Source organism: Phacochoerus africanus, chromosome 10, assembly GCF_016906955.1.
Source record: "Phacochoerus africanus isolate WHEZ1 chromosome 10, ROS_Pafr_v1, whole genome shotgun sequence".
Taxonomy (NCBI): Eukaryota; Metazoa; Chordata; class Mammalia; order Artiodactyla; family Suidae; genus Phacochoerus; species Phacochoerus africanus.
This window is the reverse complement of record NC_062553.1, coordinates 77,167,958-77,194,056: the sequence shown is the minus strand read 5'-3', so window position 1 is coordinate 77,194,056 and position 26,099 is coordinate 77,167,958. Positions and strand designations below refer to the sequence as shown.

Genomic DNA, 26,099 nt, shown 5'->3' with positions numbered 1-26,099 from the left:
ACCGAGGGCCCTGAGGGCAGTTAAGTCATTTTATCCTCTTTGCCCCATTACCTAAATGCAATACCAAGCTGATTAAACATTAACTGAGGTAATGAATAATTGAGCACTCCCTTTTATCAACACCCCAAACTCCATAAGCAATGAAATAAAAGCAAAACTCTTCTATAAAACATGTGTCCGGAAGAAGCAGCCACTCTGAGTATGTAAAACAGAACAGATTTAATGCAGACTTTATTACACAGATGACAGAAGAGCTGGGACATCAAAGAGGCAACTTCTGATCCACAATAGTAGGAACGCACTCCTACCCTGGGGCCAGAGGGATGGGTGGGGGAGAAAGAGCACCAGTGTCGCTGGAAACCCAGTGGGCCCGTCCCCCAGGAGCAGGAACCCCAGACAAGACCCCTCCACTACCAGAGATTCTGCCGGAGGAAGAGGGAGGGAGAAATACCCTGTGGCTTCTCTCCTCCCACCTTTATCTTTCATAAGAAACTCCCCCGGCCTAACCAGCCAGAAGCCAGCTGATGGGGGAGGGGGAGAGGGACACCAGGAAAGGCAGCCCGTGGGAGGCCCCTCCTACACCCAGTGAAAGCTGAGGGGAGGATGATAAGGCAAGGATCTGAGGAATGCAGGCCAGGGCCACACAGCAAATCACATCCATTTTTATTTTTATTTGCCTTTTAGGGCTGCACCCGCAGCACACAGATGTTCCCAGGCTAGGGGGTCGAAACTGAGCTGCAGCTACTGGCCTACGCCAGAGCCACAGCAATGTGGGAACAGAGCCGTGTCTGTGACCTACACCACAGCCTACGGAAACGCCAGATCCTTAACCCACCAAGCGAGGCCAGGGATCAAACCCGCAACTTCATGGTTCCTAGTTGGATTCATTTCCACTGCGCCACAACGGGAACTCTAAATCACATCCATTTTTATATTCACTTCTGGGCCTTTTTCCTTTGGTAAGTATCTGATGAAATGACACTACTCTCAACATAAAAATGAAAATGTTGTGTACTCCCTGTACGCATACTGGGAGCCAAGAATGAACAAATGCTACTAATTCCTAAGCTCAACTTGGGTTGGACAAAACTCCAAGGGCTATATTAACCATCAGGACAGGATTTGCTAAGTTGAGTGAATGGAATGAGGAAGACTACGTAACTTCCTAAGTTGACAAAATATTCCCTAGGATTTTGGCACATTTATGTGAGATTCTACTAATTACAAATCAATCTATTCTCCAAAGTCAGTCTTGGGGACTTCTGCCAGGAAACATTTTGAGATATACTTCGAAGGAGTAACAATGAATGTCTTTCTTCTTTCTCTTTTGGTTGTACCTGTGGCATACGGCAGAGTTCCGGGCCAGGGATCCAATCCGAGTTGCAGTTGCGACCTACGCCACAGCTGCAACAATGCTGGATCCCTAACCCATTATGCCACAGGGGGAACTCCTGCATGTCTTTCAAACTAGTCTGTAATTTACACCACTTCTTTCCCCTTCCCTACTCTGCCCTCGACTGGCGAGCCCACGATGGTATGCTGTTCAAAGTGAGTCCAATGCGTGTCAGTACCTCCTTAAAAAACTGAGGCAACATGGCAAGACTAGTCTACTCACTGAAAATCCAGTTAGTGATTCTTCTGGAACATTCAAACAGAGACTATGAGGTGATGTTTTACAAAAAGCCCAAGCGGCAATTATTCTATGAAATTAATGCTTGATGTGACAAACCTGATGATTAAGATATAGCATGGTAAATGCTTTAATTTATGGAGAGAAAGTAATTAAGATTTATTAAGTAAAAATAAGGCAGTAAAACAGACCTTTATTTTACTGCTAACCATAAATTTGTTTCAAAGCATGAACTCCCTCTGATTCATATGCAAAGCAAAAGTTACCATGCAGATAAATTTTCGTTATGGTAGAGAAAGTTGTTCCCCCATCTCCTCACCCCCACATCCCTTTCACCATTTAGCTCTTTTATCATCACCCAAAGCAAATACGAACACTTTGAGCCTTGATGATTAAGCTTGCTAAAACTACTGTTAAGAAAAAATTTTTTCAAGTAGAATTTTAGCATCAAAAGTTACCGGCTTTATGCAGATATTAAGTATGCATATAGATATATACCCACATCAATAAATACATTCAATATGTATGTTCTCTAAACATGGGCTTTGCTGGGGAAAAAGAGAAAGTGAATGCTATGATTTCACTTTTGTTTAAATACCTCTTTTACAAAAGGGAAAAAAATAGCCATTTCACAGGAAACAGTTCTTGTTCAGAGAAGGGGTGTGGTTTGGCAGTTTTAGCTCCAATATGCTCCTCTATTCGCAGCCCTCCTGCACTAGTTCGACTCCCCACGACTGGGCAGGTCAAGGGCAAAGATATTCCCTTGGTCTCAAGTGCCAGAGGCACTTGGGGTTCCTGACAAGGTCAGGTGGTCCAGGGCTGGTGCCACAGTCACCACCAGGAAGGGCTGGAGAGGGCAGCCTAGACCGGCTGGGCCCTTGACACCAGAGCACTCTCTCTTGCTTCTCCGTGGAGCTCTGGAATACTAAGGCCTGACGTTCACCTCTGGGCCTATAGGCAAAGAAAGGAAAGCTCTAGGTCTGCCTCTGGCCTAGGTAAAAAGAGTTCTCACACAACAGAGCCTGGTTTGCTTGGCCCTCATTCTGGGGATGGAGGCCGATCCAACTACTACAGGGCTCATCTGAGGAGCCTCACATGTGGCTGTGAGCCATCAGAGAGGAAGGTCTGAGAGTGGTCAGCCGTGGGTAAAAAAACAAGACTGGGTGTGCGGGTTAACTGCTCTCTGTCCCTCGTCCCTGACAACACTCCCAACAATCACTGATCTGCCTCTTACTCACCAGCAATGAACCTGATCCTAAGAAGACATTCAGAAGTTGACAAACTGGGGCAAAACGAAGTCAGAAAGACCTGAGCCTCCATCTTATCTCCACTCGTGAGCTGTGTGACCATCACAATCACTCTCTCAGCCTCGGTTTCCTTATCTGTTACGGGAAAGCTATTTTGCAAGACTATTCTGTGAATTAAACGAAATGACTGGACATACAGTAGACATTTTAGTAAATACTAGCTTCATAATGGAAATGCTATTAAATGCAAAATGCCCAAATCAATCGACTCTTTCATGTGTAAGCTTTTCCACGAGGCAAGGGCATCCAATGAGAGGAGGTCTAAACAGTTCCAGATCCCTCAGTCTGGATTACAACCTACAGTCAGGCAGGACAGATGCTGAATAACTTAACTATGTCAACAGAGTATTTCCTCCTTAAATGATAACCAACATCTTTTGTGATAATTAGTGTGCTTTCTGCAGCGGAATAGAGACTGTACTTGTTTTTTATTTTTTCCTTTTAGGGCCACACTTCCAGCATATGGAAGTTCCCAGGCTGTGGGTCGAATCGGAGCTGCAGCTGCTGGCCTACACCACAGTCATACCAACGCTAGATCTGAGCCACGTCTGCGATCTACACCACAGCTCCTAGCAGTGCCGAATCCTTAACCCACTGAGCAAGGCCAGGGATCAAACCCACAACCTCATGGATACTAGTCGGATTCATTTCTGCTGCACCACAACACAAACTCCAAGACTGTACTTCTTAATGTCTCAGGAAGCTTCTATTATTTCCTTTTCTCTGTTTCACTGTGAAACAAAATTTTTCTGGATAAATTGGATGCTTGCCTGTGGCTGGAAAAAGCTCCCATTCTTAAGTGAAAAGAACTACCTTCTGACAAGTTGAACAGTTTAAACCAGTTAACAACTGAGTCAATTTTTACCGCCATCTCATGGCTGCCCACCACACACACATCTGCAGCTTGCTGTCTTCTAAGGCAGTGGCTATGTTTGAAATTCAAGGAGAGTCTGTGGAGAAGAGATGCATGAAGGTATGAAGTAAACGTGGGAATCAAGATAATAAAAACCATTGTTGGAGTTCCCTTCGTGGCTCAGCAGTTAGCAAACCTGACTAGGATCCATGAGGATGCAAGTTCGATTCCTGGCCTGTGAATACCAAAAGCAGTTCCTAGAGACACATGCTGTTCCATCAAAAGTGCACCAGCTCTGTTCATCAGTCCCAGGAATGCCCTGAGGAGTGAGCCTTTGGAAGAGTCTATTAGGACGGAGATTTTTAGGAGAAAAAAAATACCCTGGATTTTATGCATCCAATATGTGCACAGCATCTTGTTAGAGGCTTCATGGCAAGCCATGAAATCGTGGAGGCTAAAAAGAAAAAAGCCAAATCATCAAAGGACAAAACCCCCTACTTCCTTAGCTGTGTTCACTTCAAGAGAATAAAAAGACTTGACTTTAAACAGATTGTCGGAGTTCCCGTCGTGGCTCAGTGGTTAACGGATCTGACTAGGAACCATGAGGTTTTGGGTTCGATCCCTGGCCTCGTTCAGTGGGTTAAGGATCTGGCACTGCCGGGAGCTGTGGTGTAGGTCGCAGAGGCAGCTTGGATCCCGAGTTGCTGTGGCTGTGGTGTAGCCCGGCAGCTACAGCTCTGATTAGACCCCTAGCCTGGGAAGCTCCATATGCCACAGGTGTGGCCTTAGAAAAGACAAAAAGACAAAAATAAATAAGTAAATAAATAAATAAAAATGAAATAAAAAGATTGTCAATGTCATGAAAGGAAAAAAGGGAAAGAGGGAGGAAGAGAAAGAAAGAGAAAGGAAAAAGAAAACATGAGACCAAAGAGTCTGACAACTAAATGATCTCTGACTGGATCCCAGGGTAGGGAGAAGAATATGAACACTGATGCCAGGACGACTGGAAGCCTGAGTAGGAACCGAGTCCTGGGGAACAGTATTGTAACCATGTTAGCATTCTTGAGGGTGATAATCATACAGCGATCAATAAGAGAATGTTTTTGTTCCTAGGAGACAGGCGCTGAATATCTGGGGATGAAGGGCCATGCTATCTGCAACTTCCTCCCAAACGGAAAAAACAGTCTCGGTGCAGGATGGGGGGTTCAATGTACTATTCTTTAAACTTTTCTACAAGTTCGAATTTTTCCAAAAGAAAAAGGTTAGGAGAGGTAGAAAGGAGTAGATGATCCTCCTACCTAAGAGGATGGTGAGATGTTACAATCCTCAAGTTGGGGAGAGAGCCTAGAGGAGGCTGGACGGTTTAAACTGATTCTAAGGTGTAAACCATACATGTGTATCAGAGGCTGCCATTCCCTGCTGCTGAGAATGAGCTGAGGAAAGGAAACATTCTATATACTCTGCCTAATCTTACCTATGCCATAGTTAAGTAATGGAACACATTAAGTTTCTTGTGTAGATAATGAAGTACCGTGCAACTCTCTCAGGACTACCATTTCATTTTACCTGCGAAAAACCTGTTAGCAGGGAATTCGGTAGCATCTGCATATAAGCTGCATATATAAATCCTGAATATACAGAATTAATATAATTACATACACACACACACATATAAAAAATATCAAGAATATGAAGGAAAAACATGTTCTTTTATCTGGTAGGAAAATAAGTTTCCCCAATTATATCTTTGCTAGTTGAAAATACTTTTTAGTTTCCCCCAAACTTACATGGGTATTTTCTGTTCATGTGACCATTCTGTTGCCTCACACACATGTAATATGTAACATCACGTAATATGTAAACATAGATGTCATTTCTCTATTTGTGCTTCTCTGACCGACGTCTGTGATGGAGAACTTCCTATTAATTGTTATTCATGCTGTTGTGAGCTGTGCCATTTTAAGTGTTGACTCCTACTGGCCACTATAAAATGGAAGCACTCTCGTATTATTGTTTTCATGACGCAAAGTTAAGAATATGAGGAATGTAATAATACCAAGTAACTCTTCATAGCTGCCACTCGGGAGCTATGAAGTGCGTTCACATACACTAACCTCTCTGCATAAAAGTAAAAACGCAAGAGAACATGAAACATGTAAATAAGAGCACTAGCTAGTGGTGATAAGTAAACAAAGGTTCTGGGTGACGACAGGCATCTTAAATGTTTACAAGCAGCTGTAAAGGCAAAATTCCCTCTTGGGTTTTGTCGGAAATGACCACTTAGCAAATACCTCTGAAGGAGATGTAGCCGGGTGCTTTATGCTGAGGATGGGAACCAGGCAATTCTCACTTCTACTTTTAACTGGGCTCCTGACCTGCTTGTGTCCTTGGGCAAGTCGAAAAGGCCCTCAATTTCGTCTCTTATCAATTGGGGTTGGAGCCTCTGACCTTGCTCACTGGGGTGGCCTAGAAGTTGGAAATCTCGTATTACTTACTGCCTGTGTGCATCTCCTAAGAAAGCTGCAGAGATGGCAAAGACTCTAGATGGATTATGCTTCCTGCTTTTATACTTGTGAAAGAGATGCATGCATCGAAATTTGGAAGAGAGCATTTTTGAGGCTCCTGGGAACATTAATGTTTCTGATTCCTACTTACTCTCCCTGCCCAGCTCCAGACCTTATGACAACAATGTAACCAGGGTGGAAAGCGTGTGAAAGCTCAAGAGCACCGACCCTCTGCTGTAACTAACAGAATGCTCTTCAGAGGAGACCAGCCTGATGACGCTAACGATGCCAGTGTCACTAGGCCTCTGTTTGCCACATCTGAGATGCCAATGGCAAATGACTTCCATCCTTGGCTGGGATTTTTTTAAAAAGCTAAAGAAAAACATTCCTCAAGATGCTGCACCTAATAGCCAACTCCTCCACCCACACTAAACATTTCGATAACTGAAAATGACCAAGAAAGACAGACCCATCCCAATGGCCTCAGGTGACAAGCGTATACACCTGTCACGTGGAGAAAGAATTCCACAGAACCCACCCAAGAAGAGTGTCTCACTTCCAGATGCAATGCAGATGCAGTAAAACCAGCTCAGGATTTTTTTTTTTTTTTTTGTCTTTTTGGGGCTGCACCTGCGGCAAACAGAGAGAGGTTCCTAGGCTAGGGATCGAATCTGAGCTGCAACTGCCAGTCTACATCACAGCCACAGCCACACCAGATCAAAGCTGTATCTGCAACCTACACCACAGCTCATGGCAATGCTGGATCCCTAACCCACTGAGCAAGGCCAGGGATCAAACCCTCATCCTCATGGATACTAGTCAGATTCGTTGCTGCTGTGCCATGACGGGAACTCCCTGGCTCAGGATTTTGAGGGCAGAACTGGGCATCCTCATTCTCCTGTCCCCATGTGTCCATGGGGCTGGATTTTGCCCTCTATTCAATTATTCTTTTGTCCCCAAAAGATGAGTGATCTGAATCATGACTTTGGAAAAAGGAACGGAATACATGTGGTTGGCTCCTTATAGCTGGGCATTTTTATTACAGGATTTAGTATAAATCAGCAGAACAAAGCCTGTCTCAGCTCTTTCTGATCAGCATGCCCACTGAGATGGTATATCCTGGTCCACTCTGGCCACATGATAAGCTTTCTGCAAGTCAAAGGCCTATGCTTTTGGAGAGCTGAGTTCGACTTAGGCAGAAGATACTAGAAGCCATCTGGATAATAACCAAGCTATTATTGGTTATTAAAAAAAAAAAAAAAAAGCTGGTAGGTTTGGAGTTCTCTGGTGGCTCAGGAGGTTAAGGACTCAGAGCGTTCACTACTATGGCTCTGGTTATAGCCATGGCACAGATTCAAGCCCTGGTCCAGGAACTTCCACACACTGTAAGCATGGCCACAAAAAACAAAACAAAACAAAAACCCACAAAAAAAAAAAAAAAACCCTAAGAATAAACAAAAAGCTGGTGGGTTCACCTCATCTGTCGGAATTCTACACTGACTTCTCAAATGGTTCTGACTCACGAGGGGAAGGGAGTGTTATTTTTACTGACTCTCTAAAACTGCACATCATCATCCTGGAAACTCTTTTCTAGTCCTCATTAAACCAACCCAGAACCCCTCCACCCCAGCATCACCAATGACTCCACAGAGCAGAAGAAACTCAGAAGGGCAGCTGCAGTGGCCAGGCATGCACTTCCTGTGAGCAAAGAGCTTTCACAGGTCTGCTGCAATTTTTTAAGCCCTGGAACTGTCCATGGAAGAAAAATGAATGGTACCCAGCTGCATGATTTCAGGCTGCATTTTTATTATAGGCTTCTAGTATAAATCACCAGAACAAAAACCCATATGAGCCACTTCAATGGCAGAGACAAAAGCTGTGTCACAGAACACTGTTAGGTAATTTTTTTAACTACTATATATTTATATCAACAAAAAACCTTTAAGCTTTCAACTCCTGGGCATCTTTGTTTATATTTAATTTTCTACATGTTCCCACCTCATTTTCTACTACTACAGACTTTTGGGTGCAGTCGTGTACCAAATTCATTTTAAACAGCTAAGAATTCTAAGTACAGCCTTTCTCCCCCTGCTTGATGTTTTTTTTGCTCCATCTCTCACCCAAGTGCATATTTTGAGGGGAAAATAACCCCATGTAAGGGGATGTGGAAATGGAAAAAAAAAAAGCTCCTTCTAAGCCTAATCCTGGGGTTTCTTACTCTGAAATGAATCTCTGGGGAGATAGGCATGCTGTCTGGTGCCAGAACAGGGACGAGTCTGAAGGTCACCTGGAGAGAAGGCCACACAAGCTGCCCAGGGTGCCTCAAGGGGAAGACAAACCCTCAGCTTCAGGCAGGTTCTCTCTGCCACAGCCGGCTCTTCCTCCCAACTCCACTGTCTTACTTTTTTTGTCTGGCTGCACCCATGGCATGTGGAAGTTCCTGGGCCAGGGATCGAACCCGGGCTGCTGCAGTGCCGACGCCAGATCCTTAACCTGCTGCACCACAAGAGAACTCCTACTGTCCAGCTTTCTGCTGTTCCTTGAGAGGAACAAGATGGCACTGCCACTTCCACACAGAGGTGAAGGGGACAATTTACTAAGGCTGAACTGCTTTTGGAAAGTGAAGACCTCTTTTTTTTGTCTTTTGAGGGCCGCACCTGCAGCACATGGAGGTTCCCAGACTAGGGGTCCAACTAGAGCTGTAGCTGCCAGCCTAAGCCACAGCCACAGCAACACCAGATCCAAGCCATGTCTGCGATCTACAACAGAGCTCATGGCAACACTAGATCCTTAACTCACTGAGCGAGGCCAAGGATTGAACCTGCATCCTCATGAATGCTAGTTGGGTTCAGTAATGTGGAAAGTAACATAATGTCTTTTCTATCAAAGGAAATCTTGGTTACTTCATTTTGCTCCAGTTTCGCCTTCCTGCAACTCCCACCCTCCCCTTTCCCGCTTCTCCCAGTAACAATTTGTTTCAAATTAGCCAACCGGGAAGAGTGTGCGCCCTGACCTGACCAATGGGAAGGGGACAGGTACATCACCTGGATAAATAGGGAAGGGTCCTTTTTTCGGTGCGCATACTTTTTGGAGTGCCCACGCCCTTCTGCAGAAGTAAAGAACCTTGTCGAGATTTCTCCTTGTCCATGTGTCTCACTTTCTGACACTGACGACCCGAGCCAGAGTTATTGTGATTTCCAACACTAACCAGTGAGCCACAACAGGAACTCCAGAAAGTGATGGTGTTTAAAGGCAGTGGGTGAGTGTGCATCCTTGCACAACTCAGGAGAGTCTAGAAAGAGCACCATCACTTGATCTCTGTCTGTGACAAGAGGACAGATAAGAGGAGCTGGGAGGCGTACAGAACCCAGCCTCAACTGCCACCAGAGAGGAGGTATATCTTAGTGGCGGAGGAAGTGAAGCCAGAGAGAAATGTAAAGAGGCCTTTCCTGCCCTATTCTGGGTCCAAGTCACCCATCCTCACAGCCCTGGCTATGTGGTCAAACCCTCTGTTCCTTCCTGCCAAGTTTCAATCTTAGCAAAGACTCAGCCCAGACTTCAGTTAAAACTAAATGAAAAAGTCTGCCTAAGAATTGTCACAACCCACCCTCAGGCAAACCTAGGGCTCAAATTTACTAATTCTCTGGTCCAGGAAACTTTCTAAGAGATAGATGTGAAAAATGGCTTAGACCTGGGTGATCTGGCAAAAGCCAAAGTCAAATCTCTTTGGAGAGACTTGTTCTCAACCCAGCCACAGGATTCTCATGAATAGAACCCTGTCGGAGATGACTTCATGACACAAAGTTACAAAATACACAAGAAGATCATCTACCATTGGCCAGAATCAGGAGACACATAAAAAGCAGAGCAAGATAGCCTAAGAATTTCAGGTAATAGGATTTCTGAACATAGAATATAAAATAAATAGATTTAAAATTACTACAGAAATAAAGAACTGGGAGCTCCCAATGTGGCGCAGGGGAAACAAATACAACTGAGAACTATGATGTTGCAGGTTTGATCCCTGGCCTCGCTCAGTGGGTTAAGGATCCAGCACTGCAGTGAACTATGGTGTAGGTCGAAGACGGGGCTCAGATCCTGTGTTGCTGTTGCTGTGGCCGTGGTGTAGGCTAGCAGATGGACCTTCGATTCGACCCCTAACCTGGGAACCTCCACATGCCAAGGGTGTGGCCCTAAAAAAAGAAAAAGAGAGAAAAAGAAATAAAGAACTGAATACAGGAGTTCCCGTCATGGCTCAGTGGTTAACGAATCCAACTAAAAACCATGAGGTTACAGGTTCGGTCCCTGGCCTTGCTCAGTGGGTTAAGGATCCAGTGTTGCCCTGAGCTATGGTGTAGGTCACAGACTCCGGCTCAGATCCTGTGTTGCTGTGGCTGTGGCGTAGGCCAGCAGCTACAGCTCTGATTAGACCCCTAGCCTGGGAACCTCCATATGCCACCGGTGCAGCCCTAGAAAAGGCAAAAAGCCAAAAAAAAAAAAAAAAAAAGAACTGAATACATGAAAAAGGAACAAAGTATTTCAAAAAGACAGGAGAGAAATTAAAAGAGAAAAACAGAATTCTGTAAACAAAAGATAGTCTCAGTGAAATAAAAAACTTAATGAATATATTAAAGAGAAGAGCATATATAGCAAAGAGAATTAGTGGACAGGAAGACACCATAGAGAAAATTTCCCAGGCTGAAGCATAGATAAAAGATCCTAAAAGAATTTTCTATTATGACCAGTATTTGCAAGGTGCAATGTACAGCTGGGAGCCAGAGTCAGGGCTGCTCTTTTAGTGGAAGGTCAGGAAAAATCCAGAGCCCAGGGCACTGAGCTGGTAGCTTATTAGGTTAGATCTCCTTTCGCCCTTTCCTCCTTCTGAAGCAGCACTCTTGGTCTTTTCTCTCTCCCCGTATTGAGATCTCTCAGCTAGTGGACATTGTAATTAATGAACAGCACATACAATCAGCATCAAGGCCGAACAGTCATGCCTCTGTGTGTATAAACAAGAGGACAGATGTCTATTAATGTATCACAGAGACATGTAAATGGTATTCAAGTTTTGCAACATTGACACACCGGCAAAATAATAGCACCTACATAAATCAGACTGACAGCACGTATGGTAGAACAGAGACTGGAGGCTGAGCGTTAAATTGAGATCAGAAACATGAGCTCAAATCTGATTGGTACATGAAGTGACTGAGTGACAAGTGGACAAGTCACTACAGCAGTTCTCTTGTCTAAGTTAAAAGGACAAAACTGAATGATTTCCAGGATCTCTTCCAGGAAGAAAAGCTAACTAGCTTCATACCATTCATGGGCTTTCTTCTTCTTTTTCTTTTTGGAGCCACACCTGTGGCATTAGGAAGTTCCAGGCTTGGGGTTAAACAGGAGCTGCAGCTGCTAGCCTACACCACAGCCACAGCAACACCAGATCCAAGCCGTATCTGTGACCTACACCCCAGCTCATGGCAACGCCAGATCCTTAACCCACTGATCAAGGCCAGGGATTAAACCCGCATCCTCATGAAGACCAATCAGGTTCCTAACCTGCTGAGTCACAATGGGAACTCCCAGGTTTTTTTTTTTTTTTTTGTAGGACAGGTCTCAGAGCCTGGTCTTATTTACAGAAAATCAGAAGTAATAACTGAGAAGTGAAAAATGAGCAAGAAGGGATTTCTAGGATCAAATATACTGATGGTAGCTTAACAAAGGAGGTGAGGGGTAGATGACTGCAGTCACAAGGGAACAGACTATAATATGAAATCTAAAAAGAATGGCTCTCTTGCCTTTTCCTGTAGGATCAGGTAACTTAAGACATCTCAACAGACCTCGAAGGTACCTTTATACTACAATAATATGTTGCTGATATTCTTGCGTAATCAAGAAAAGTTTAGCTTATGTTCCATATACCCTATTCAAAAGCAGAAAAGTAGAGAAGGCATTTTAGAAAGATTCCCATAAAGAAGTTAAAAAATATCAAAAGGCTTTTAGATACCTGGAGAATGCTTTCATGTGGCCTCACGTATGTGCACTTAAGTGTCTGTGATTACATAGAGAAATACTTATCATGGGTGTTACATGCACGTTCTGTGGAAGGTACCACAGATCTTTTGCGAGTGGCCCAAGAAAGACCCATGAACTGCTTTTTAGAACCTATTCATCAAACAAAGAACTCCCCACACACAACACACATTAATGGATGGTCAGTCAGCTGTCTGAAAGCTGCACGTTTACGACAAGAAAGCATCGTTCGATTTCGTGTGAGGAAAACTGCACATGAGACTAGCAGGGGTGGGGGTGGGGAGGAGGGCTGTGAAGAGGGAGGTTTTCGAGAACCCCCTAAACCTAAATGCTGGGAAGAGATCTGTGGCAGCAAAGGAATCAACGCCTCCTGAGAGGAGGGGAGGAGGGGTCAGGCTGCCTCCTGGACGTGGAGGCCCATCACGGCAGTGAGTCATCGAGTCCATGGGGACAGCAAGCAGATGACATCAGTGGGCAAGCATGGACCATCCAAAGAGATTATGGGCTGACTGGGAGCCTCTCTGCATCTGCGTGCATGAGCTCACAGACACCTCGTCTCCAAGGCTGGGGTCACAGGGCAGAATACTGCACCCCTGGAACAACGCCACTGGACAGAGGAACAGGGGGGAGGGGGGAGGGGGGAACTGTGACAGTAGCTCAGGGAGTGGCAAGATGAGCGGCTAAAAACACCATGTAATTATGAGTTCCAAAGATTACATTAAAGCAAATCACTGAAATGGAAAAACATTTTAATAGGAAACTGTCACATTTTGTCTTCTCAGTCAAATAACTAAACGTCATTTAAAGTGTGATTGGACCAAGAGGTAAGTATAGATTTGATTATAAAGGTATGCATTCAAACACTTTTCCTGAATGCTGTTTTCTTGAATTTCTATTTCATTTCAAAGTTTTGAGTTGAAAACAACTTTCGCAGTTACACTGAGAATTAAGGGTCAGAAAAGCTTCAGCTTAATGCTCACTAGAACTAGTTAAGTATTTCTAAATCTATTAGATGCTTCAAAACAAAAGTCATTACTGATACCTGTTAATATTCAGAAAGCTAGAAGAGTGTAGATTGACCAGCTTTAAGTAAGTCTGCCATAAGAAATTTTAAAAATAAATTCATCTAGAGTACTTTATAAAAGCATTCACATGGTCCTTGCTTAAAGGGGTAAGAGCCCTTTCAGAGCGATTTGCATACACATTCAAGAAGAAATCTCCAGTGAAAAGCATGGTAACTGCATTGTTTGTTAGTCCCCAGAAGGCAGGCATCATATCAGATTTATTCACATCAGATCTTCCTCCCTCTTCATATCCCCTTTGTTTGCTAATCCCAGTAATACTCTTGTGAATAAAAGCAAGCTTTGTAAAATGGGGTGAACAATATCCCAGGCCCAGTTTTCGGGCCATCACTGCCAGGGCCAATCTCAAACACCCCTGCTATAGAAACCCTCAATGCTTTTACAGACAGGCCCATCCTGAAAAAAGGGGAGACTATTTTTGCATGCACATGGGGGAAACAGCTTCTGCAGCCCTGTCCTCAGGTCTGGATGTAAGAAAAGGTCATGGGGACTAACTAGGTGGGGTTTCATGTTAGGTACAGATTATTACTTCCAAACAGGCACCAAAAGAGCAGAGCTATTAGTTCCGTTCTTTTTTGAAATGAAATCAACCAGTTTCTCAGCCTGACCATGACCTTCAGGTACCCCTGGCACAGACGGACAAGCCACCCAACAGCTGCCACCCACTGTGGCATCAGCAGAGCAACTGTGTTCCCTTCTTTTTCTCCTGCACAGGGATGGACACCAGAGTGAGTGTGTGTGTGAGAGAGAGAGCACGCAGGCTGCACGGCCATCAATTTCCAAGAGACCTGATGCCTTGCTGAGGCGCCGTTTCTGGCAACATTAGCAAACGAGGAAACACAAAGAGATGTAAATCTCATGACATTTTATCAAACAAATATATCTTCTTTCCTATTTTTCTTCCCATTTCACACCTCACATACAAAATATTATGACAGTTGGAATGACATTAATAGGAAATAACTGACTTGAAGTAAATAACCTAAGAATCTGTCTCTAAGTCTATCGACAAATAATTATTTAATTAAGAAAGACTCTGTACCAGAGGAAGAGGTCTTACGAGGCCAAAATAATGAGTGAGGCTGAAGGCCCGCTAATGAAAACAAAGAATGCTGTCCTTCGTTTGGCTGTAATCCTGCCTATAAGCCAAAAAATAGGCCAAGTGACCTTTTCAGTCTCAAGATTTATGATGGGATTCTACCTAATTCTGAAACTAAAGGTAAAATAAGAAGATAAAATGCCTGGAGTCCTAAGAAACATTCAGAAGGGTCACTAATCAGAAAGGGGGGGGGGTGGGGACTGTCACCACTGGTGCAGATCCAGAGCTGGTGGTACAGACATGCCGGGAGGCATAGGCTGGAGATGGGAGTGACAAGAGGCATTGCCTCTGAACGCACAGACATTACATGCACAGCCAACCTCCAAAACAAGAGAGGAAACCTCCCGGGGCCCATGACAGAAGTGGGAGTTTAAAGCCACGCCTTGTCCAGGGGTAACTGCAAGAGGCAGGATGGCAAAGGGGTTAAGAGTATGAACTTGGAGGCCAGGATGCTGGGTTCGAATCTGGCTTCTCCACTTACTTTCTAACAGGGATAATGACGGGAGCTGCCTCACAGTATTTACGAGGTTAAAATAAGGTCACACACGTAAAGAGAAGTACTTGGTGTTAGTTGATTTTACTACTAACATTGGTAACCAAGCTGAAGACACACCAGATGTTGGTGATTTAAAGCACCTATGGCAGAAAAGTAAAGGCTGGGATTCCATCGGGGCGGGGACCTGGGAGCCACAAAATCCTGGTCCAGGAAAATCTTAGGCCACCCACAGAGAAGGTGACATGGAGGTGCCCCCACCTCAAGCCATGGGTGAAAAGCCTTGAGCAATCAGAGCCAGTAGCCCTGTTCCTGGAGGTGACGTGGGGCTTGAAGGGTGGCACTATCTGTGCTTTTTGAGAGCTGGGAGCTGATAAATGAACTCAGAGATGATGGTTCAATAAAACCCACTGGGTCCCAAGAGAGCCACCGTGAATTCATCCCAAAGACATGACCTCAGTCCAGGGTCAAGTCCTCAAGTGGAGGAATCACACCGAGTACTGAGCGGAATAAATTAAAACAAACCTGAACCTGGACATACCCTGGCTACGGCTATCAGAGAGGACAAAGGGCTTTCCTAAAAGGCTGCTGAACTCTCATCAACTGTACCAGGGGCCTCAGGACAATGGAATCACATCTTCACAGTGGACAGAACCATCAGCCTGGGACTCCACACTGCGGCTAAGGAGCCAGGGAGAAACAGTGACTGGAGGCGCAGAAAAGCTGAGAGAGTGGCCCCACAGACCCAGAAGGCAGGGGCTGCCAACAGAGGCAGGAAAGAGCACCAGAAAGGAGGCTGAGATGCAAGACACAGTGTTGGCTAGAGAAGGAGAGATCAGACGCGAGCATCCTCAAGCTTCCAGCACCCAGCACCCAGCCCCCAAAGCTGCTGTGAGCTGCCGGTGGAGGGACCCCCACCTTCCCTGAGGTTCCAGTGGGAGAGCCTCTTTCTCCCTGTGTTCCAGGGACACCACCCGCTTTCTAGGGTATGTCGCTCCTCTAAACCTAACTTTGAATTGTTTAACAAAGTACTACCAGCATGTATTTTGAAATAATTTATAATGAAAAGCAATAGTTCCCACCAACTCCACCCCCACCCCGACACACACCCAAATCCTAAACCACGTTCCCATCTTTGAGCTGCCATGTCTGGTATTTATCTTCCTATTTTTAAGTGATACACTGTGCCAGGGGACCTTTGGAAAATCCATCACTTCTGGCCAAGGCTCTTGGCCATCTGCCATGTGACAATCCTTCCTTAATCTGGGGAAAAGAAGAACTTTACACACTGATCCAGAGTTCTTGTTTTTAGGACACAGAGCTACCAGATTTGGCCCCTGCCATTTGCAAGAGATAATTTATATGTTACAAGGTGAACTGCTTTGCAATTCTTTTCTATCTTATTCTGTCCCATGGACTTTACCTGTGCTTGCTACTTGATCATATTTCTATTCAAGAACAAAACAGGCTGCCCCTCAGCACAAGCCTCCCATGACCTGAATGACAATGAAGTGGAAAAAGCAGGGACTCAGGTCACATGCTTGAACTTGGGTGTGAATCATCGGAAATGCGGATGAGCCTGTTCCTCCTAAAAGCGGGGTAACCATGGGAGCTACAGGTGGTGGATGGCGGTGGGGTGGGTTGCTGTCACTGTTCGAACTTGGGGAACAAAAAGAGAGATACTGCACCCGCAGAAGGCTTGAGAAGCCAGTAGAGGTAATATCGTTACTTGATACTATCTTTATACAAAACATTTTTTAAACTTTTTGTTGAAAAATCTTTTGCCTAATAATCTATCTTTTGAGAGCTCTAAATCTTTCACTCATTGCCTTATTTTTTTTTAAAAAATTTAAAAATAAAAGAAATAACAGCCATAGAACAATACCAAAAACCAATCAATCAACTTAGGGCCTGAAAAGGGAAAAGGGGCTTGCCTAATCTGTGCATTTTTTATTCCTAAAGCATATTCTTATATTATTTTTTTCTCTCTTTGTCAATTTAGGGAATGGCCTCCAATTAAGACCTCCAGATAAGAATTTAGTTCTTTTACTTGTCAATATCCCAATTATATCACAGTTTTTGTTAAACCAGCATTGGTGTTTCAATTATTATGTAAATATGTTTCTCTGCTGATCTGTTTGTCAAGTAGACTTTGATTAGTCTTCCTTTCTTGAACGTTCTGTTTTTTTCCTTGAGTTGACAGGTTTTTTCTTTTAGCTCTTGCTTCATTTTTATTGCCAACTGCTGATTATTCTCAAAGACTCCAGTTTCTATGTAAAATCTCTTTTCTACACAAGCATTAGGTATCTGCTATTCCCACTCCACTTTCCTTTTTTTCTTGAAACCTCTCTGTTCTGAAGCCATCTCCTCTCCCAGCAGGCCCTCTGAGCCTGTTGCACAGCTGGCAACCCGGAACCTCTCCACGACTCCAGCAGGTTCCGGTTTATCGGAAGGAAAATTTTTTGAGAACCTTCCTGTCTGAAAATATCATTCTACTATCATTCTTGATTTAGAGTGCTGGATACAGAACTCTAAGTTAGAATGTTATCTTTTCCCTAAGATTTTTAAAGTCACCATTCCATCGCCTTCCAGCTTTAAGCGCTGCTTTTAGATGTCTAGTGCCTTTCCAACTGCCAGTTCTTTGGGTGACTTTTCCACTCTTTGAGTTCTAGTATCTCATCTTTACCCTTGGTGTTCTAACACTTCATGACAAGCCTCCATGAGAGGCTATTTTTATTCCTTGCACCAGGTCACTGGCAGACCCTTCTAATTTGGAAACTTGTGTCCTTCAGTTCTGGGAAATTAATCTGTGTTATCTGATAGTTTCCTCTTGTCTATTTTCTCTCTTCTGGAACTCCTACTAATTAGATGTTGAATATCCTGGTAGGGATCGAATCCAAGCTGCACCAACACTAGATCCTCCATCACTGTACTGGGCTCGGGATCAAAACCAAGCTTCAGCAGAGATCCAAGCTGCTGTAGAGACAACACCACATCCTCAGCCCACTGTGCCACAGCAGGAACTCCTAAAAGCTTTTGATTTTTAAAGTATTCTTTTACCCTGTGCATTACTTGTTGTCTATTTCAGTTTTCTTTTTAATTTTGGGCTCTGTCCATTACGTTGGAGAATTTCTTCAAATGTCTGCTCATTTTTAGCTGTTGATTTCTATTTTAGAGTAAGGTACTGGAGCTCCCTGCTGGCCCAGCAGGTTAAGGATCTGGTGTTGTCACTGCTGTAGCTCAGGTTACTGCTGTGGTGCAAGTTCGGTTCGATCCCTGGCCCAGGAACTTCCACATACCACAGGCACAGCCGAAAAATGTTTTTTAAAAAAAAAAAAGTAAGGTACTAAAATGCTGACTAAAAGTTCTGTGTAAATATCCAGGGCTTGTGGTTTGGTGGGTGGCCCTCCCTCTAGGATAGTCAGTGAGGTGGCAAGGTAGCCTTTTTTAAATTAAGATTCCCCCCAACTGTCAATATCTGAAGTTCTTCCCTCTGGGAACATATAATCTCCAAACAAGTTCCTGTGGACTTCTGCTTGGGGGAGGAAGGAAAAGGACAGATGACTGTACCAGGTCACTTAAGCTCTCAAGCAGGGCAGGGAAGGGACAGGGCAGGCCCTGGGGTTCAGGGCACAGACACTGTCTAATACCAGTGCCTCTTACTCTGTCTGGGTGTTAACACTCCAGCTGAATTTCTCCCCAAACCATAGATCCTGTGGCAGGTAGAGCAGCTGCCAAGGGACAGGGAGAGGGCCTCAGGTCTGCTGTATCCACATTCTGAATTCATCCCTTCGTCTCCACCTCCCCCGGCCTTCCTTCCACAGTACCTTCTGATCTCACATTTGGACCCCTCCTGAGGTTGCAGAGGGCACACCACCTCAATTCTGACTAGTGTCTCCCGCAGGCTTTCTGCCTCTCTCTTGGGCTATAATTAACTCTGTTCTGTGAAGTTGGGCCTTCCTCCATCTACCTTCTTTCATGCACTCTGGGCTCTCCTGTTCTCTTATGGATTTATGACTTTTGGATTCTTTCACCACCATTTCAGTGAGGTTTCTTTGGAGTGGGGCGAGAGAGACAGATTGAAATGTATATGTTTAATTTGTCATATTAATCAAAAGCCTCTTCAACTGCCCCTTCGTCATTGGCTCCTTCTCATCAGCATTAAAAAAATTTTAATTGTATTTTATTGCAGTAAGAACACTTAACATGAGATCTACCCTCTTAACATATTTTAAGTGGATGATACATAATTATTGACTATAACTCAGCAGCATTTTTGTCTACACCCACTGCATATGGAAGTGCCAGGGCCAGGGATCGAACCTGTGCTACAGCACTGACCCAAGCCACAGCAGTGACAATACCAGATCCTTAAACCACTGTGCCACCAGGGACCTCTGGCATTTAAACATTCTCAAATTTCCCAATATTAAGGAAAATGAGATTAATAAAAAAAGATTCCATGTCTCCTTTCCCCTATTGCAATCTCTTTTACTGCCAAGCCAAACTGCTCAAAATAGTTGCCCATACGCTTCAACATTCCCGAGTTTCTCAATCTTTGCCATCTCCCTTCTATTCCCATCACTCAACTGAAGCTGTTCTTGCAAAGGATACACCCCTTAATAACTCTAATGGCCACTGCCCGTCTTCCCCTCACCTGAATCTGAGTTTGTTCAACACCACTGCACTCCTTCCTTCTCAAAACACCCCATTCCCTGGAGTTTTTAACCCTGTGCTCTCCTTACATCTTCCTACTTCTTTGCAAACGAGATGCACACTCCTTTATGGGACTTATATGGTACAGACCGTGCTTTCCACGCCAGACTCACCTCCCTCCATGCCATATTCAAGTTATGCTACAAAGCTTGAAACTTCTTTCAGTTTCTATAGCAAGCCAATCCTGTTTTTCTTCTGGTCTTTGTACATCTTATTAACTTTTATTTGGCTGAATTTGGCAAATTTCCTATATCTGTGTTCAATGTCCCTCCTATAGCACCTTGTATTTCTACTACCAACAGGTTCACTGAAAGCTACTGCAATTGCCCACTCACTTGTCCAAGGTCCATGAGGACAAGACTCACACTTATCTTCTACCTTGTTCAAAGCTGTGTCACCAGGGCTTCTAGGAAGACTAGTGCATGGCAGGCATCCAATAAATGTCAGCTAAGCAAATGAATAAAGGCACAATGGAGGGAGAGGGAGGATCAAATGCCTACAGAGAGACACGCTTTATCATATTTTCTCTTTAATGGGCCAAGAAAGCAAATGAATTTGGTCTCCAGAAAAAGAATCTACATTATAATTTCTTTTGGCTGCCTTTTTCTATCTTATCAGTGCAAGTGACAAATGGTCACCATTTTTTGTACAAGAATAACAAAATGCAGAGTCAGAATAATAGAGCATCAAAACACCATCTCCACAAGCTTAGAGAAAGACAAATGTCTAAATGTTCCAGTATATTTAAAATCTATGTATAGGTAAATCACAGGGTTCTAAAGAGGCATGGGAGTTACAGTATTTTATTCTGGTAGTTTTGGTATAATTAGGCTCACATACTAAAATAGGTCTTTTAAAGACAGAAACATTTCTGGAAAAGAGGCAGATTAGCTCTGTTGAGAGAATAACCCATCAGTTTGCTCAAGCCACGAGTGTGGTAGGCTCTGAAGAGGAAAAACAAATCCGAGCTCAAGAAAAACTGGATTTCTAGCCTTTGGCTGTCATTTAATTAATGGAGGCAAAGCTCTCAATGCTCCAATGTCCCACGCGCCTTCACTGTGATGTGGATATGCTTATCACTGGGAAGTCCCTTCCCCTTGCGGCATAACAAGAAGTCTTTCAAAGCATGTTGACAATTGAGTAACTTTGATTTGTCTTTAATATTTGATCACATTTAGCCACAACTAAAGAGCCTATCTATGGAAAACACGCCAATCTGCAAATAGATATTTTAAATGTGAATTATAATCAGTACCTTGCTAGATAATCCATCCCCAGCTGGGAAAACCTAGAAAGAACTCAGAGGTTTTGTCTAGTCTCTTGATAAGGAGCCACCTTGTGGAAAAATAAATGTTCTGAGCTAAGAAGAAAGGAGAGGAGCTATGACAAACTGCTTTCCATTTACTTGTCTAAATAGATATTACTTTATTTCTACCATATTTGAGTCTCAGAATTCATACATTTAAAACTGAAAAATTGTCTCTTTTCAAACAAAAGCACTCTCTCCATAAACAGATGCTCTAAGTCAGAGGGATGGACACACCTATCCTTGTCTTCTCCTAGGAAGACCCAACAGCAAATCAAAGGTGACCTTAGATGTGGTCTGCAGGAAGAGGAGTCCTCCACGACAGAAAGCAAAGGAAAAAGCGCCAAGACAGAGACTCTCCCAGTACGACCCAAGCGCTGGGTACGGCAAGTACATTGGAGGTGCTGCCCATGACCTTCTGTCTGGTCAGTGACTGGGGAAAGTACACCCCTTCCCCTGCATGCCTGCCAGTGCTCAGTTCAATCAGTTTTCACTTGTATTTCAATGTTAGAGGGTGTGGATTTCACCTGGGACATGACTGCCCTTCCCCCACATCACCACCACACACACATTCCCTGCAAGGATGGCAGGAAACCCCACACCTAGGTGATACCATATGTTCTGGACAGACTATGAGCCATTTATTAGCCACATGTTCCTTCCATCCTTTTCTTCAAAAATCCAGCCTTCCATATGAAAACACTACATGCTAAAAATACTGAAATGCTAAAAATCTGGCTGATGAGCATACGAGACCCAGGAAGTCCTTCTTTTTCTGTGAACATGAGTAGATCAATGAACAGTTAACTTATTATGAAGTTGACTTTTTTTTTTGTCTTTTTCTTTTTTGTTGTTGTTGCCATTTCTTGGGCCCTCCCACGGCATATGGAGGTTCCCAGGCTAGGGGTTGAATCGGAGCTGTAGCCACCGGCCTACGCCAGAGCCACAGCAACTCGGGATCCGAGCCGCGTCTGCAACCTACACCACAGCTCACGGCAACGCCGGATCGTTAACCCACTGAGCAAGGGCAGGGACCGAACCCGCAACCTCATGGTTCCTAGTCGGATTCATTAACCACTGCGCCACGACGGGAACTCCAGAAGTTGACTTTTTTCCCCATTATTGACCACCTAATTTTCACAAAGCACAATTATTACTGACCTTATACTGTAATATAATGTGACATACACCGCTTCCTTTGACTAGATGCCGCCTCCTCTTCCTTGTAACCACCTGACCTGGACCTAACTTCTTGGCTAGCTCAGACACCACCTCTTCCAACAACCCTCCTTTAGCAACAAGACCCCTTCCCTAATTTCTCACAACAGTCCTTTTCTTGCTATATTAGGTGTCCCTCCTCAGGGCTCCAGAGCCATACTCTGCACTTGACAGGAGCAAGCAGATGGCACTCTAAGACCCATCTCCCCAACTAGTCTTTCAACTCCTCAAAGGCAAGGATTGCCATTCACCTTTCTGTTTCAGTTCATAGCACAAACCAGATACTCCAGTATTTAGCGGACATTCTAAAGTGTGTGTGAAATGAGTAAATGCACACATGAATAAACAGATGACGTTTAGACTTAAAATTACAGAGATGGGTCTTTAAAAAGCACTCAGTCCATCCCACCTAATCCAAAGTTCTCTAAACTTTGTATTAGAGAACAAGTATCTCTAAACAAGTATTTCCTAAGAATTGATTGTGTTCAATAAAACATGACTCTTTTCTAATGAAAATAGCATGGAATAAAAACCTTACCGGCAAAGTTCCAGGCAGAGATGCATCAAAAAAAGATACCAAAGAGTTGGGAGGTGCTGCAAAGTGGACTTGAGATCCAGAGAAGAGTTTGGAGTTGGAGGAAATCTGGGCATGGATTTCCAAACCTACCACAGCAGCCCATTTATGTTCACTACAGTGGAAGACATAATGGTTAAGAAGTAGTTAGATATGTCACTACGTGTGAATTTCTATGAGCCTAAACCACAAATGTTAATTTCCTATTTGTTTTTAACTTAGTAAAATTTTATATCCTACTTAAAAAAAAAAGCATCCTATTGTCTTAGTGACTAAATCGAAAGCAATTCATAATGAATACCTATGAGACCGGCAAAACAAAATTCATTTACAGCATGAACAAACAGGAAGGTAACAGAAAGGAACAACCTGGCATGTTAAAACAATTTAGCAATGGCTATCACGTGGCGAATGCTTGGCTGACTTTAATGAAAAGCAGCATCTCCTAAATTAACTGTCCTTTATCAAGGGATCACTCAGGAAATGAAAACAGCTGAGCTGGTGAATGTTTTTAGAATAACACAAACATTAAGATTTTACTACCAGAGAAATTATAGTTAAAAAAATAGTTGCACACCTCACTATTTAAAAAGGTAATTCTCAGTCATGTTTTGAATTCATTTTCTAACAATGGCTTACAAGTAAAGTAACCAGAGTGACACAGATATAAGAAAAAAACCACTAAATGAAACTTTTCCAGGGAACTTTGTGCAAAGGAAACCATTAAACCATTAAACTATCACATGTGGCTTGTGTTTTTTTGTTTGTTTGTTTGTTCCCCCAAATCACTTTAAATTCCAGAGATCTAGTGTCAGGTTCTTCTCTTTTACACTTGACTGCCATCAAACCTAAGAAGCTACAATACTTTAGTATAAATGCTACAATCATCTCCTCTGGCCACTCCTACTCTGTTGGGTCTGTATGAACATTCCAGACAGGTCTCTCCGGGTTCCTATAAGTGTGCTTAGTCCCTCTGAAACCCATGTATCCCGCACAATCTGTAGATGGCTTGGTGCACACATACTCCCTATTCTGTCTCTTCCTATCCTGCTCTTCCCCCAGAAATTTTCTATATTATCTTAATTTTTGTCAACATGCATTTAGTTTTATTTCAATTATTGCAACACATGAGATTCCACATCTATAGTATTGACAAATTCCTTCTTTTTAAAGACTGGAAGCACAACTTGTAATTGAGAAGAATTAAAGAACTTCTCAAATTCTGCATTCACAAAAACCTTATTCAATGTATTTTTGCAGTTTCATTATAGGAGAGAAAAAATACTTTCCATTCACTGTGAGACAATCTCATTTATGAAAAGAATAGAAACAATGTGTCCGGACATTTTCCCTCTGTTCCAACATAAAAGCAAAAAAAAAAAAAAGCAACTTAATCGCAGGAAAAACTGAGTATCAGACACATGTCTTTTTCTGTAATTAAAAAGAACCTATTTAGGTCTTAAATAGTCAAATATAAACAGCGGTTCAGAGAATACTGAAAAAGAAGGAAGATCTCTTGTATTGGCTGCATCCTACTAGGTCTAAACACACATGTTCAACACAAAACATCTCCACAAAATAGGTGGTGATTTCTGGCCAATAACATTAAGCCACCGCCATCCAGAGATTGCAGGCAAAAGCTTCTTTTAACCTTTAGAACACTGCTGGCCCATAGTAGAGCTAAATTAGTGTCAGCTAACTAAAATCCCACTTCTACTGTTACGGACCCTGCTAATAGCCACTGCTGCTATTAGTTAAGGTGACCGACTCCACTCTTCAGTCTTGTGCAGCCCTCGATTCAAGAAAACCCTATTTTACACTCACGAACTACCCCAAAATGCCCGTGTGTCTTAAGACCATGGTTTCTGTGTGGGGCGGGGCTGACAAAGAACCAGCATCGAACTCCCACTTAGCTTTCAGGGCTGCAACTTACAGCCCAACACCCTCCCGCCAACCAAAACGTCTCGAGTGAAGACTGGACTGTAGTGGGCATCATTTTCCTAGCCTCGCAGTTCCACCTCACACTTAAGTGTGCAGTAAAGGTATGAAATAGTATATATACCATTTCCTTGGCTTCTGGGCCGTGATGAGGGGCTGCTGAGCCACTGAGCTCTGTCCCCTTTTCCCGCTGGCCGTGGACCCAGCTGGAAACCGTTTCTCGTGGCGAGAACAGTCGCCAATCCGAGGGAAAGCCCAACGCCTTCCAGGACAGCACCAGCGTAGCATGGGAGCCGCCATTGCCGCGCCAAGGTCCTGGTCAGGTGACACTGCCGCCCTCCGCCGCAAGGCTGTCTGGGAAGCGTAGTTCTGGAAATGGATCAAATGTTATAGGCTCAGACCGGAAGACTACTATTCCCAGGAGCACTGCGATTCAAAGGCTTCCGGAACCGGGCGGGGAGGGGACGGAAGGGAAGAAGAAATAGAGAAGACAGGGGGAGGGTTTATGGGTCGGAAGGTGTGACTCCTCCTAGTGGGGAGTTGGAAAGCTTTGTATCTCTGAGCACCTGTTTGAGTGAGAACAGGTGGTGCCAAAGCACTAAAGTTGAGAAAGCTGGTGAGGATTTTATACCCCAGTTAACCTTTGGAGCTGAAGTAAATGATCTTGACATCTCCGGGAAGACTTTCCAAACACCCCAAACCTACTGAGTTTTTTTTTTTTTTTCTGTTTACTTTTCCACTTCACATACTAATCTGTACATTCCTGCAACAATTACTTATTTGCATGCCTACTAGTTGGGCTGCACCCCACAGGCTTACAAGCCCGGTGCATGCCAAGCTTCAGGACAAAATGCAGAGCTGAGAGTCAGCAACAGAGATATCAATGGTTTAATGGATGGAGGAGCTTACCCATTTGAAGCAAGGTCCTGGAGCGACACCCCACCGTGTGTGGTGATGTGGCCAGCCAACTTCACTCCTAGAGGGAAGGGAGATTGCCAGTTATAGGGAAAATTACCACAGATTGGATCATTAGTTACCAGGGAAACTGGCCGAGGGCCACGCCCCTCACTGTGCCTTTGATAAGAACAATCACCAGCTGGAGCCTGGGGAGAGTATGTAGGAAGTTCAGTCCTGTGAGTGGGTGTGGATGAAGCAGGCACTGGTCGGCAGGGGATGTATAGAGAGTAAGAGGACAACCATCTTGAGTGGCCTGACCATACACACTACTCTATGCCAGGCACAGTTCTTAGAATTCAGCAGTGAGCAAGGTGGTTATGGCCTCTGTGCTCATGGAGCTTACATACTTGGCAGATGAGACGACAGAAAAGTGAACAAAAATAGTATACTTT

At 43.9% G+C, this 26,099-nt stretch overlaps 1 protein-coding gene across 2 annotated transcripts in view; it reads right to left on the bottom strand.

Annotated features, from left to right (window-relative positions):
- GATB (glutamyl-tRNA amidotransferase subunit B) overlaps positions 1-25,098 on the bottom strand; it is an 83,907-nt gene extending 58,809 nt beyond the window's left edge. The window contains exons 1-2 of one of the 2 annotated variants that reach the window (XM_047798471.1): positions 24,875-25,098; positions 22,777-22,927 (exon numbers count right to left, since the gene is read on the bottom strand). In XM_047798471.1, coding sequence (XP_047654427.1) covers positions 22,777-22,927; positions 24,875-25,050 — 327 coding nt within the window. In that variant the 5' untranslated portion in view covers positions 25,051-25,098. The remainder of the gene's footprint in view (positions 1-22,776; positions 22,928-24,874) is intronic. The other variant, XM_047798470.1, reaches the window with a different exon arrangement.
- Between the last annotated feature and the right edge of the window lie 1,001 nt (positions 25,099-26,099).